General features: G+C 47.6%; 1 protein-coding gene across 10 annotated transcripts in view; it reads left to right on the forward strand.

Moving 5' to 3' along the window:
• Positions 1 to 12,884, forward strand: part of Aopep (aminopeptidase O (putative)) — a 262,328-nt gene that overhangs the window by 124,777 nt on the left and 124,667 nt on the right. For 9 of the 10 annotated variants that reach the window (XR_013051710.1, XR_013051708.1, XR_013051709.1 and 6 more), the window contains exons 5-6: positions 3,556 to 3,745; positions 7,787 to 7,893. The exons of the other annotated variant lie outside the window; for it this stretch is intronic. Coding sequence is in view for 5 of the 9 variants with exons in the window: in XM_042278615.2 (XP_042134549.1) it covers positions 3,556 to 3,745; positions 7,787 to 7,893 (297 nt within the window). In the remaining 4 variants the exon portion in view is untranslated. The remainder of the gene's footprint in view (positions 1 to 3,555; positions 3,746 to 7,786; positions 7,894 to 12,884) is intronic. 10 annotated transcript variants of the gene reach the window in all.

Raw genomic sequence — 12,884 nt, forward strand, 5'->3', positions numbered from 1 at the left:
AAGGCCTTCCTTCTCTGCTGGAAGCATGTTTTAAATTAATGGACACAACATTCTTTTTTTTTTTATTTTAATTTTTATGTTCACTGGTATTTTTCCTGCACGAATGTCTGTGTGAAGATGTCAGATACCCTGAAACTGAAGTTACAGACAGACAGGAGCTGTCACGTGGGTGCTGGGAATTGAACCCGGGTCCTCTGCAGCCAGTGCTCTTAACTGTATTTCTAAATGTGCTCTTAACAGCTCTCCAGCCCCAAGGACTCAACATTTTAATCTGGCTGGGTGGGTCCTATTAAAGGACAGTCTAGAGGCTGTTTTCAGGTCGAGGGTGATACTTTTAGTGTCGAGTGTCACAAGCATCAGGCATCTAATGCACTTGGACTCTGTGGAGGATTGGCCTCTACTGTGCTGGTGGTCTCCTGGGAAGGATGACAAGCAGATCTGCTGAGGTCTGCCTGTCCCTGTGTATCACCCCACCCCACCCCCACACACCCCATGTACAGCAGAGAGAATGTGGCAGAGAATTTGAGAAGGGCTGTTACTTTGAAATTTAAAATATCAATCCTGCCTAACTCATATTTGGGAAAACAATAAATTCAGTGACTTATGTTTTGTTTTTTTTAAGCTTTGTTTTTAGTGTGAAGATGTTGGCAATGTGATTGTCCTCCCTGTGTGCTAATGGTAAATCAGCAATCTGGCATTTGTAGAGACAGCTGAACTCTCTTTCAGGGCATAAGAAAGCAGCCGTTTTCCAGGGTCTTTGTGCTAAGTGAAGCCTGAGCCAGCTGACTGGAGCTGAGAGTTCAGGACTCTACTGTGTACCTGGGCCTTGCACACCAAGAGCACGGAGTCTGGACATTCTGAGTGCTCCTCTGTTGTGAGGTGCTCACACGTGCTGACAGACCTGCTAACAGGGGATATTGACTGTTGATCCTCACAGTGAGTTGAGGTGTGTTGTTTTCTTTACCAGCTACTGAGGAAAGCAGATGTCTAAAATGTCTACCTGTCCTGAGGAATTCTGACATTTAGAGTCAGGAAAAAAGGAGGAACTTCTCCGTGAAGGAATGTTCTGGTCATCCTTTATGTGCAAGTTTGTTTTAATGCCCTCGAGAAAGGTTCTCCAACCTCACCCTGTTTTTAATTTACTTTTAAGAAAAAAGAAAAAAAACTCTCTTCCTCCTTAGGAAGAGGGCCCAATACAGCAGTTCTCAACCTGTGGGTCGTGACCCCGTAGGTGTTGAATGACCCTTTCACAGGGGTGGCCTAAGACCATTGGAAAACACAGATATTTATATTACGATTCATAACAGTAGCAAGATTACAGTTATAAAGTAGCAACAAAACAGTTTTATGGTTGGGGGTCACCACAACATGAGAACTGTATTAAAGGGCCTCAGCATTGAAACTCATGCAGGGCATTGGTAGTCACTGGAAGCTCCAGAGTCAGGACCCCACATGGACATGGATTTCAAGGGAGAGGCCTCTGATGATAACACCGTCATTGTAACAAGTTAGACACCCTTCCTTCTGATTCCTCCAGTCTGCCAGAGAATGTTACACTTCCTTCTTCCTCAAGGACAGTAGGAAGGAAATCGATGACTGTTGTCTGGGAAGAAAGGGCTGAGGGTAGGAAATGGGAACTTACGTTGGATTCCTCTAGATCTGCTCCAAGCCCATCCCCAAGGGACCCAGGCCTTGGAGGTGCTTCCTGAGTTCAGAGGGTGGGGAGGGAAGTCTAGTGGAGATGATTGAAGGATGGAATACGAGGCTTACCCACCACCGGGCCGCTCTCACCAATCCCTCCTGCCGTCTGGACTAGCCATTCACATGGGCCTTGACTGGGCCTCCAGTGGTACAAACCGTGCACCCCAGACAGTCCCCCTACAAGCCCACTCGTCCCCTTCTGAACTGTCCTGGCTTGAGCCAGGGTCAGCTGTCTAGTCTCTGCCCACATGGCCATCCATGGCTGTCACTCTGGCCACTGGACCCTTTCCGGGCAGGCTCATCTTTGACCCTCCTCATACAGTCTGAAGTTACTGTTTTGTTTTAGCGAAACGGTGCACCACTGCCAGCAGTATGTCTGGAATGTTATTTACTTTTGCATTTCTGTGGCTTTTCCTGTAGCATCACACTTGGCAGAGCCAGGGGTCATTCATTTGAGAATGCCAGGTTGTACTATTTTTTCTTTCTTGGTAAGATAAAGGGGAGGCTGGCTCCTGTGCCCGTAGGTTCCCTCCCTGCCTTCCTTCTTACAATCTTGTCTGAGCTAGTAACCTGCTCGACTCTTGGTGCCTGCTGCACCGCACCGCTTTGTCCTCAACTCTGCTTTTAATATGTGGGGTTTCTGTGGGCTTTCCGGAAAGCCTGGCAGATGCTTTTTCATTTGCGTGCCTACCCTGTTATTACTTCACATGAAAGCTGTCTATTTTGGCAGTCCTGACTCCTGCGATTGCAATTTGGTTCTCTGAGCTGAATGGGTGATATTGTGCAAGGGAAATATAGGTGGGGTTTTTCTCTAATGGTGGCTGCGGGGGTGCACCAGAAATCTGCACGCCACCATCTTGGCTTGTGCAGAGCTGACATGATGGCAAACAAATGGCTTTTGAGAGAAGGAACTGGTGTGTAGTTCCTTACTTTGAAAGTCCTCACAACTCACTTGCTTTAATTAGTGGTTTTGTTTTTAAGGAACAAATTCTTCATTAGGAAGAACATAAATGAGTTCTAAGTGCCGAAGGTGGAAGCAAAACAAAGATTCTGTTTGTCCCTCCTTTCTGACACCCGCTTCCTCCCCCTTCATCTACGCAGTTTTAATCGTGGTATTTGGAGTTACAGAAGAAGCTATGGAAAATGAGATTAGATGACTCCCCATCTGGTACCAGCCCTAGGGCTATTTGTACCCCTGGGAGGGTTAGTGCCCCTCCTTCAGTCTCATGATTCTCTTGTCACATGAGTTTGTAAGGGCCTGCAGCTTGCTTGCCGAGTCTTTGCTTTGTAGGCACAGGGCTCTTCTCTGGGCTACACAGAAGTCTCCTCACCCAGGGCACCTGTTTGGTCGTTAACTCCACAGTCAGCTCCAGTGTGAAATGGAAGATTTGGGGTTCTATTCTTTTTGGCTTTTCCTGGCCTTCCGCATGACTTCCTGATTTGCCTGTGAGCTGCTGGGATTTTTGCCTGAACAATCTTCTTTGATCACTCTCCTGACAGCATGGACTTCACATTCTCACACCTGTTCTTCTTTTACAGTCCAGATTTCATAGTAAACGTTTCCATTGCCTTGTAATTTTTTTTGGTATAAAACTTAGTGCAGGTTACTCATTACAGGTAATAGCAGCTCGATGACGAAGGCAACGCTGGCAGAGACAGCAACTTGAACAGCTGCCAGTAACGTAAACTGCCACTTGATTTAGGGCTAAAAGCATCGAAGCCACATCTGTCCATCATGACCTGGCATGCACACAGTAATAACAGACTCTGTGGGCTAAGAAGGCCGCCCCTCTGAGTAGCCACAAGGACAGGTGCTAACAGGACTCCACATGTTTTCTCTCCCATTATCTGCAGCCCACACATCATCTTCCTCTCTCAGAGCACCTTGACAGGCATGAGCCATCTCTGTGGGACCCGTCTCTGTCATGAAATTGCTCACGCCTGGTTTGGCCTAGCCATCGGGGCCCGAGACTGGACCGAGGAGTGGCTCAGCGAAGGGTTCGCCACTCACTTGGAAGATGTATTTTGGGCTGAAGCACAGCAGGTGGGTTCAAAGAATTTCCCTACCCAGAACCAAGTTCTGTTTTCATTCACTCATTCATTCAATAGTTATATGCTGAGTGCATTAGGCACTGTGTTTGCTGGATAGTTACTGTAAAAAGATGGCTCTGTCCCAGTATACAATCTAGAGATGGAGGGAACAGATAAACAAAAGAAACAACAATATGACAAGTGCTTTGAGAGCCCCACACAGAGTGGAGGGGACTGTTTGGCCAGGGAGTTAGAGAAGACCTGTTAAGGACATATTTGAGCAGAGGCCTGAAGAAAGGGTCAGATTCCTGCACGGCATAATACCCATGTTTTATGGTCATGGGAACATTAGCTGTGGATGTTTTGTTTTGTTTTGTCTTGAGACAGGGTCTTTCTACGTAGCTTCAGCTGGCCTGGAGCTCACTGTATAGACCAGGCTGGACTTGAACTTGTATGAGTATTCCTCCCTAGCTATGGGCTTTTTAAATAATATGATTTAAATATTAATCAGTGCTTGGGCTGCGGCTCATACCTGGAATCACAGCACTTGTGAGGCTGGTTAGGAAGATGGACAGGAGTTTTAGGCCAGTCCAGTCTATGATAAATTCCAGGCCAGCCAGTTCTAGATAACAAGACTTTGCCTCAACCTCCTTCTCTAAAAAGGAATGGAATTCTCTGGATGAAGGACAAGGCCTTAAGTAAGGTAACAAAATGGCATCTGCCACTCTGCTACAGTCGATTGTCATGTTTAAAGAGAGGTTCACTGAGGCTGGGACAGGTGTTTTAGGAACTCGGTATTTCTGTGTCCTTACGTGATGCTCACTAATTCAGAAAAGATGCTCTAGTCCAGGTGTGGTGGCTCACACTTGTGTTCCCAGCATGTTGGGGCTTGAGCAAGAGCATTGCCACAGCCTTGAGGCCACACTGGGCAATGTAGTGAGTTCTAGACTTGGAATTCCTCTCAGCTTGAGTGACTCCCTGTCATAAAACAAACACAAAAAGCAATTTTTTTCCTATCAAATGTAAAAATCAGGGGTAGAGAATGTAGCTCATTGGGCCATGCCTATGCTTATCCTGTAGGCTATAGGTTAAACCTGTAGATTCAAGAGCTGAGAATGTTTGCTCAGTGGTCATGCCTCTGCTTAGCCTACAGGCCTGGTTCAACCTCTAGGGTGAAAAGCACTGATTAAACACCCTTACACTGCCTCTACTCAAACCTTGACCACCAGTATCCTGAGCATGAGACTGAGGAACTGTTTCCTACTTTATCTCTACTTTGTAATCCCAGGATCACTTCTTTTCTACATGGTCCCCACCCTTGCTTTCCTGGCAAAGTTTTCCAAAACTCCTAAGTTTGTTCATATTGTTTGATTTTGTTTAAGAACATTCTGCCTGGTGAAGTCTTTGTGTTTCAGTGGCCAGCTTAAGGTCCCATCTCTGAAGCTCAAACTAACTTGTACCTTGCACCTCCCAACGCAGCTTTCCTGGACTCTGAAGTCCTGTAGCTTCTGCTGTGTGCTTGCCTTATTCTCACTACAGAAACAATGTCATCACACAGTGGGGCTTCATCTCGCTCGTCCTCCTGTCCTCTCCCCACATAGAGCTACCCAATTGATTGGAAGAGAGACAAGGTTCTGAGCTGGGCCCGGTTTTGAGTCCTGTCTCTTTTGCTCACTAGCTTTCTGAGTACAGGCAGGTTCTACAGCCTCAGTTTTCCCCTTGGGGAATGGGTATAGAAGACTCAAGTTCACAAAGCGGATGGGATAATGTGTAACTGAGCTTAACACATTCTAGACACATGGGAGCTGTGTGTGGAATGCATGTTCTCTTCTACCCTGCCCCCATCGGCATTCTGCAGGGGTAAATATCCAGTATGGCCTGTCATCATCTCTCCCCTGGCTTGTTCCCTCTCACGATGTGCAGACTGGTGACTCCTGCCCTCATTTCAGCCAGCCTGCAGTGTCTCTACCTTCACTGTGAAAGAGGAAGCTCCTCTTTTACCGCGTGTCCTGCCTGTGTTTGCGTCTTGCCTTGTCCTGAGCATGTCCCTACTAAGTGAAAGAAGCAGGTTGGGCTGCATCTCTCAGCTGCCTACATGCCTTCCATGTCCTTTCTGTGTTCAACCTATGGGAAAAGGTGAGGCTCAGTGGAAGGGGAGAGAGGAGGACTGAAACAGAGAGCAAGTGAGCACTAGGTACTGTGCACACTCAGAGGTGGGTGTGAGGCCAGAGACTTTAGGGAAAGCATACTGGGCTTTCTCAACCACTTCTATCCCCTTAACCTTCCATAGGGGTCACCTCACCTTCCCCAGTAGAAGCAGTAACTTCAACATACAAGAATACAAGGCCCCGCTAGGCAAACTGCCTTTTTAGAGTCCCCATAGAGTTTGGGAAGGTTTCTGGAGCAGGTTTGTCCTCCAAGGGCCAGCCTGATAAATGCCTTTTTCAGGTCTTCCTACAGGAGAGGGTCGTGAGGGCCAAGAGTGGTCCCGCTCCCTGGGCTGCAGAAGCTACAGTAGAGAAGAATGCAGTGGTGGCAGTGACCCACTGGAGACATGCACTGCAGCACTGAGCCCAAGAGCACAGCAAAGAACCAAGTATGAAGTCACAGAATGAGGAGGAAGCTGCACCCCCTCAGAGCAGTGGCCATGGGGAGAAGTGAGGAAGCCGCTAGGTGGGATAACATATGACCTTCATTGGCCGGATAAGTCTGTACTCCTTCCACACCTCTACTAATCTCCAGGAGGGAGGACTTAAATAGCAGCTCAAGAAGCCAACAGGATCCGGGGACAACAGAACTGACTTTCTGGGGTGACCTCTTCTCCCGCCTGTCTGATCACTGTCTCCTCACTCAAGTCTCACATGACCATTCTTCCATACGTGAGAGGGAGACAGAGCTCCAGCATCTTCCTCTTATAAGACCTGCACAGCCCTGAAGGTTCATGGCCCCCTCTAAAAGCTTCATTTAACCGTGATCACCTTTTGGAAAGTCTTGTCTCCAAGTGCATTCACATAAACTCACTCTTCAATGAGCATGTCTTGTAGAGCAACAGTCTATTGATCCCTGGCCCCTCTCCAACTCTGCCTTCCTGCATTGGTTGTCTGCTCCCAGCCCATCCATACTCCTCACCATTATCTAAGACACACACTCTTTCCAAGCCAGTGGTGCTCTCTCACTTCCCAAAGTCTCTGCCCCTGCAAGCTTAGGCATCATCGCCTACCCTGGGAAGTCTTTTGGCCCCTCACCTCCCCTGCTGACCAGGAGCTTCTTGAGCTGCACATTGCCCCAAGTCTGATATTGGTGCCCTCGAATACCACACTCCTCCTGGCAATGCAGTCTTCCATAATGACCCAGGGCCTACACGGAGGTTTGGTGAATGTATTATTAGAGACCAGTAACTTCTAAAAATGTCTGCAGATCCTGTGTTTCCCTCGCTACAGGGTACTCCACTGCCTGCCTTCTTTTATGGAGACCCCAGCCATGTGGCCTTGTGAGCATATGCATGTGACAGCAGCCAACTCCGTCTCTGTAGGGCAGTGTGATGGCCTCCCCTGCCTCCAAATTGAGTCCAGACAGTATACTTTCTTCTGGATCTATGCAAACAGAGTCATCTGGATTACATTAGCAGGCTCCACTATAAACAGTCCTTAACAAAATTGAGGGTTGGGAAAAATAAGAGGTAAGTGGAGGGGCCTTTCCCTTCCCCATGCAGAAACACAAGGCAGGGAAAGAAAGCTGGATGTAATCAAAAGAGAAATGTCCTTTGGAGAAGCCCCCTTTTCAGGTGTGTGTTCTGGACTGGAGCAGATCCAGGGCCAGGGACCCAGCAGACAGGGCTGCTGTACCTACCAGCACAAGGGTTTTGCAGTGCTTACTGGCTGCCCCTTTGAGGAGCTCAGAGGATCATTCAGCCCTCTTCTGTTGGAGAGCACCAGAAAGGAAGGCATGCCCAGTTGTCACCCAGTGGAACAGAGCAAGTCCCTTGCTGAGGAAAACCTGACCAACACAATGACTCTGCTTTGCACGTGTGTTTGTGTGTCTGTGTCCCTTGTAGCTGCCCTCTCAGGAGGCCCTGGAGCAGCAGGAGCTGAGGGCTTCCCTGCGCTGGCATCGCCTGCAGGATGAGCTGCGGAACTCCCCGGAGGAAATGCAGGTGTTGAGGTAAGGCACCGAAGCTCCCCTCCTCATCCTCCTCCTCCTCCTCCTCCTCCTCCTTCCTCCCACCCTCCTGATGGGCACATCCTTACTGGCTGACTAAATATACTGTTTCCTTTAAAATCTAGCAGGGCTTGGGTTCCTCTCCTTCCCAGGGACATGATCACTGTGTTTTAACTCTTCCAGGGTGTGGGTTTTGATTTGCCTTCTGACATGTTCCTGGTGTCTCTACTCAAGAAAAAAATAAAATAGCACAAGGGGCTAAATTCTTGGTTTGAAGTTCTAATAGTCACTTTATGTGGTGACTGTGGATGCGAAGAAGGTTAGGGTTCGGCAGTTTGGCAGGCAGTAACCCTTTAAAGCCAAAGAGGGGAAAATCTGTAAGAAAATATTGATTGCTGCGTTTAGTAGTAACAGATGTGCTGTCAATGGGGCCTTTTGTTCAGTTGTTGCCCAGCAGGAAGCCGCGGCTGCTCTCTGCACTCTCTGCTCCCGGGCGGGCCCGCTGGCTGGGCCGCTGTTCTCAAAGAACACAGGGCACTTGCAGGATGACTTGTTGCCGTTTTTTTTCCAGTTCCATCCTGGCTCCTTTGGTTCTCCTGTGCTATAAACCCTTATCTGAAGCCTCTTGCCTAGGCCCCAAGAGCACCAAGGTTGCTATGACAACAGAAGCTTCTATCCAGCCCCTGTTGAGGAGAATCCAGTTATTAGGAATCTCCAGTCAGTGGAAAGGGTGGCCAGTCTAGGAAATACCCCTTTCTCGACCCATTGTACATGGCACCTGAGAGCTACCTTATCCCTCTGGGCAGGGGCCTGCCTTGGGCACTTCTGCCAGTGATACACCCAACACGCACACACATACCCTCCCCACCCCCCATCCACCTGCCTGCACTGGGCCTGAACCATGCTGGGAGGCAAAACCCAGAGCAGAAACAGACCAAGCCTGGTAGAGCCAAGGGAGCAAGGCTGGCTGGTGCTTTTGTACAGTGCTGCTCTTGCCATGGCAGACTTCCTGCCTGCAAGCTAACTGGCCTCCCAGGATGACTCATCCATTGTTTTAGGAGAGACAACTAGAGCAATGGTAAAGCATAGCCAGCCCGGCAGCCAGAGCCCTGCCTTTCAGCCCAAGGCCACTGTGCCTATAACTGTTCCCTCAGCCAGCCTGGCTGCTCCTACAGTGTGGACATGGTGCCTGCTCTCAAAGAGCTTCCACTTAGCAGGGACAGTGTTACATGTCCAAGCCTGTTACAGATAGTAAGCAGTAATCCAACAGGCTCAGTCCATGATTTCTGAACTAACTGGAGGGCATCATGACTGAGTGAGGCATGTGCTTGGCTTGAAAGAGTGAGGAGCACAAAGGCTCTGAGGCTTGGAAGAGCCTTGTGCCTTGGGAGCAGAAATGGCAGAGCCGGTGAGTCCAGGGAGGTGTTGCCTCACGTTCCTCAGAAGCTAACTAGTCTCCATGCAAGGATCCTGAGCCTGCTCGTGTTTCCTGTGTAGAATGGGCTGCAGGCGGGCAGAGGATAGAGAGCAGAGGTGCAGTGCTGAGGGAGGGTCCTGGTGGAGCAGTGACCTGGTGGATGTGTGTCTTAGAGGCACGACTGACAGATTCCCATTGAGTGGAATGTGGCCACAAGGGCAGTGAGAGTACCCAGAAATGGCTGGGGCTTTGGGTAGATGGTGATGAAATTTATTTAAATGGAAGAACAGGTGTTAAAGATTCTGGCTGAGATGTTGAGTAGATACGTAGTCTAGGCAGGAGCTTGTAGGAAAGAGCATTCAGCCTGACCAGTACTCACTCCTATGAGCATACTTCAGTCACCCAGAAGAGGAAGAAGCAAGAAAAGTTGTCAGATAATACAGCAAAGGATCCTGAGAAAATTGCTGTGTATGTGGTGGAAACAGGGGTATCCAGGTCATAAGAGAAAGTGAAGAAGGTAAGAGCGGCTGGTATTGGATGCCACTGCGAAACATGACCTTTAGGTAGAACTGTGTGAAAGATGGCGGTGGCCTTGAATTCCATGTCTGTTTATATGTGGTAGAGAGGTGTAAAGAGTGATGCCCATGTGCAGAACTGGTCATGCTAGCTAGCTCAGAAAGCATCACTGGGGAGGCAATGTGGATCTTGCCAGAAGCTAAAGGCAAGCAGTGTGAACTGTAAATCCTTCATCCCTAGACTCAGTTTCTCAAACTGAAAGATCTTCTCTATTCTCCATGTTTATGTCTCTTGGTGGCTCTGGTTCTGCATGAGGTGATCCTTTGGTGTATGGAAGGACATCATCTTGACAAAATATGTCTCCAGCTCTTAAATGATTTGCACTGCATCCTCAGAAGCCACTTCTCACCCCTGTCCTCGGTGGAGCTGTGGTCAGCCCAGTTGCAGGAAGTGAAGTCTTTTCCATAGTGAGAAGAGTTGGGGAGCATTTTGGATGTTTGAACTAGAAGGTTTATTGTGGCTTTTATTTATTTTCCTTTGTCTGAATACTCAGAAACTGTCTTGGCCTAAATTTAGGCTGACTGAAAACAATGCATTTGAAGGACCCGCTGCAGATAGATACAGAGAATAGTCATCAGCTGCATGTGCAGTGAGGAGGAATTACATTATTAGGCTCAACTTACTCTTGGAGTTCTCCCTAAAATGGGTTCAGAAAACCTCAAGTTACTGACATGGAAATAAGAAAATTTGTTCTAAGATTGTGTTTTAATGTAGAAATAACCCTGAGAAAGAACTCCTTTAAAACAGTGCAGTGATAATAGATAGTGCCATTTTCTGTTTTTCCTTTTTTTTCTTTTGGGGGGGGGTTGTCAAGATTCTCCACCGTCTTGAAACACGGACCAAGAGCCATGTGAGCCTCAGAGACAGAATGTGTGTAGCATAACAGCTGTTGCTCTCTATTCTTCTATCACAGCCCTGCCCTCAATGGCATTTAAAAAAAAAAAAAAGCTTCAGACATCTTCAAATCAGAAGGCCACAGGTTGAAGTTCTGTTTATAGGCTGTACCAGTTGCTTCATCAAAGAAAATGGCATTTTGCTGGTTATAGATAGTAGAGTATTATAAAGTAAGAAGAGACAAACCAAAATTTGAGATTTCATTTTGTCATTATTGCATGCACAAATACCTGTGCCACAATGTGTGTGCCACTGTGCTATACCCCTAACATTTTTTTTTTAAATGTTGTTTGGGATCTTGAGTTTCATTAAGCTTCTCAAGCTGTCTTTGAATTGTGATCCTCCTGCCACACTTCTAAAGTGCTGGGATTGCCTATGTGTACCATCCTGCCCAGCAGTTTGAGCCTTCTATACTCCCAGTATTAAACCATGCATCTTATCCTGTGTGTCTTACATTGACTGTTGATGGATTTCATCAAATGAGTCTTTAACTGACTTCACTATGAATCTCGTTTGGGCTCCCACTGTTTCTTGTACATTCCTTCCTGGCTGGAGTCCTCTAAGGCACAACTACAGCTCCAGAAGCATGGTTACTTATTCTGGGTTGCAAATATTAGGTGTCATATCCCTAAATCCATGCACTTGTCAGTGGTTAAAGCTCTTTCTCCTTGCTGAGACATCATTGGCTCTCTCAGACTTACTCTCACCTGTCTACTAGCCCTAGACAGAATTGCCAACAGAAGTCTGATTTGATTTTTTTATTCCAGCAGTGCAGTACTAGCCAGATGCTAGGGGACTTCTGAAAGGTTTCCAGTCCCTCCACTCTCAGTATGGATCCTGAATCTTCTGTAGTGCTTTTAGTTAACATTTTCTGACAGGCCCCAAGGGATTGAAGAGCTCTAAGGGCAGGGTCAGAAGAAACCTCTGTTTTTGTTGTTGTTTGTTTGTTCATGATATTTTGCTGCTGCTTATTTGGGGGTTCATTGTTAAAGTCATACTCAAGCTGAGAAAGCATGCAATGCATCACATTAAGGAGGCATTGACAAGCAGGAGCCTGCTTGTTCTTAGCTTCTTCTAAGCTTTTTCTCTTAGTTGCTGCCTCCACAGTTGCTACAGTGCTAGACAGATGTAGGCATCCTTTCTACCTTCATGTGAATGCCTCTCCCAGTGACCACAGAAACACTATCCCCTGATAATGGCATGGGGGAGCACATTTGCAATTCTGTTCAGAGCTAAAGTGCAAGCCATTATGTTCTACAAAGTTGCATGGTGCCTCAGTTCCCAGCTTCTAATCTAAAGCCATAGAGCATGCTCACTAAAAATCTTCTCTTGTAATCCTCCATCATCCTGGAAGTTTTCTCCTCTCAGACTTTCTCAAAATTGGTATTTGTGATTTCTGAAGAATCTGGCAGGTTTTTCATGGTGTATGTGGATGTATCAATTGGCAACGACACAAGCCAGACTCAGAAAAACTCCCCTAAGATCCCCTGGCTACTGCTTCAGGTGGAGATGTGCCTTTTCAATGCCCCTCCCTCCTGCAGTTTGGGCGTGGCTTGGGCTAGAAGACACTCTTCCTCTCTGTCAGTAGGTTCTCATCTTTCCCATCATTGATTCCAGGCCAGCCTCATTCTCCCTCCCTCTCTTGCTTCCTGGCTCTCTAGGAAAACTGAACAGGCATGTACACGCTTCCTTTGACTGTACAGCATCTCTAGGTCCACATCTGCCCTGGCTTCCCAAGAGCCCACACGTCAGCCTATCTACTTTCATGAACTAGTTCTAGAGGCAGACTGGGGACGAATACACCTTGACCAACCACAGAAAAGCTGTGGCCCTGCGGCCCCCAGGGAAGAAGGGGAAAGAGGGTCTGGATGTGAATGGGGGAAGAAAGTTGTCACTGCTTTAGAAGGTGGACTGGGCACCATTTATCCTGTCAGAGAGGACAGGAAGTTCCCTGGAGGGCTCCTGCAGGGATAGCAGTGGCGATGCAGTCTAGAATCAGTTTACCTGGATTTAATTTTTGCTTTGTTTTTGTACTGGCTAGTTTTAAGTTCAACTTAACACGAGCTATAGACATTTGGGAGAGGGGAACCTCCCTTAACAAAATGCC

This window comes from Peromyscus maniculatus, chromosome 5 (assembly GCF_049852395.1).
Source record: "Peromyscus maniculatus bairdii isolate BWxNUB_F1_BW_parent chromosome 5, HU_Pman_BW_mat_3.1, whole genome shotgun sequence".
Lineage (NCBI taxonomy): Eukaryota > Metazoa > Chordata > Mammalia > Rodentia > Cricetidae > Peromyscus > Peromyscus maniculatus.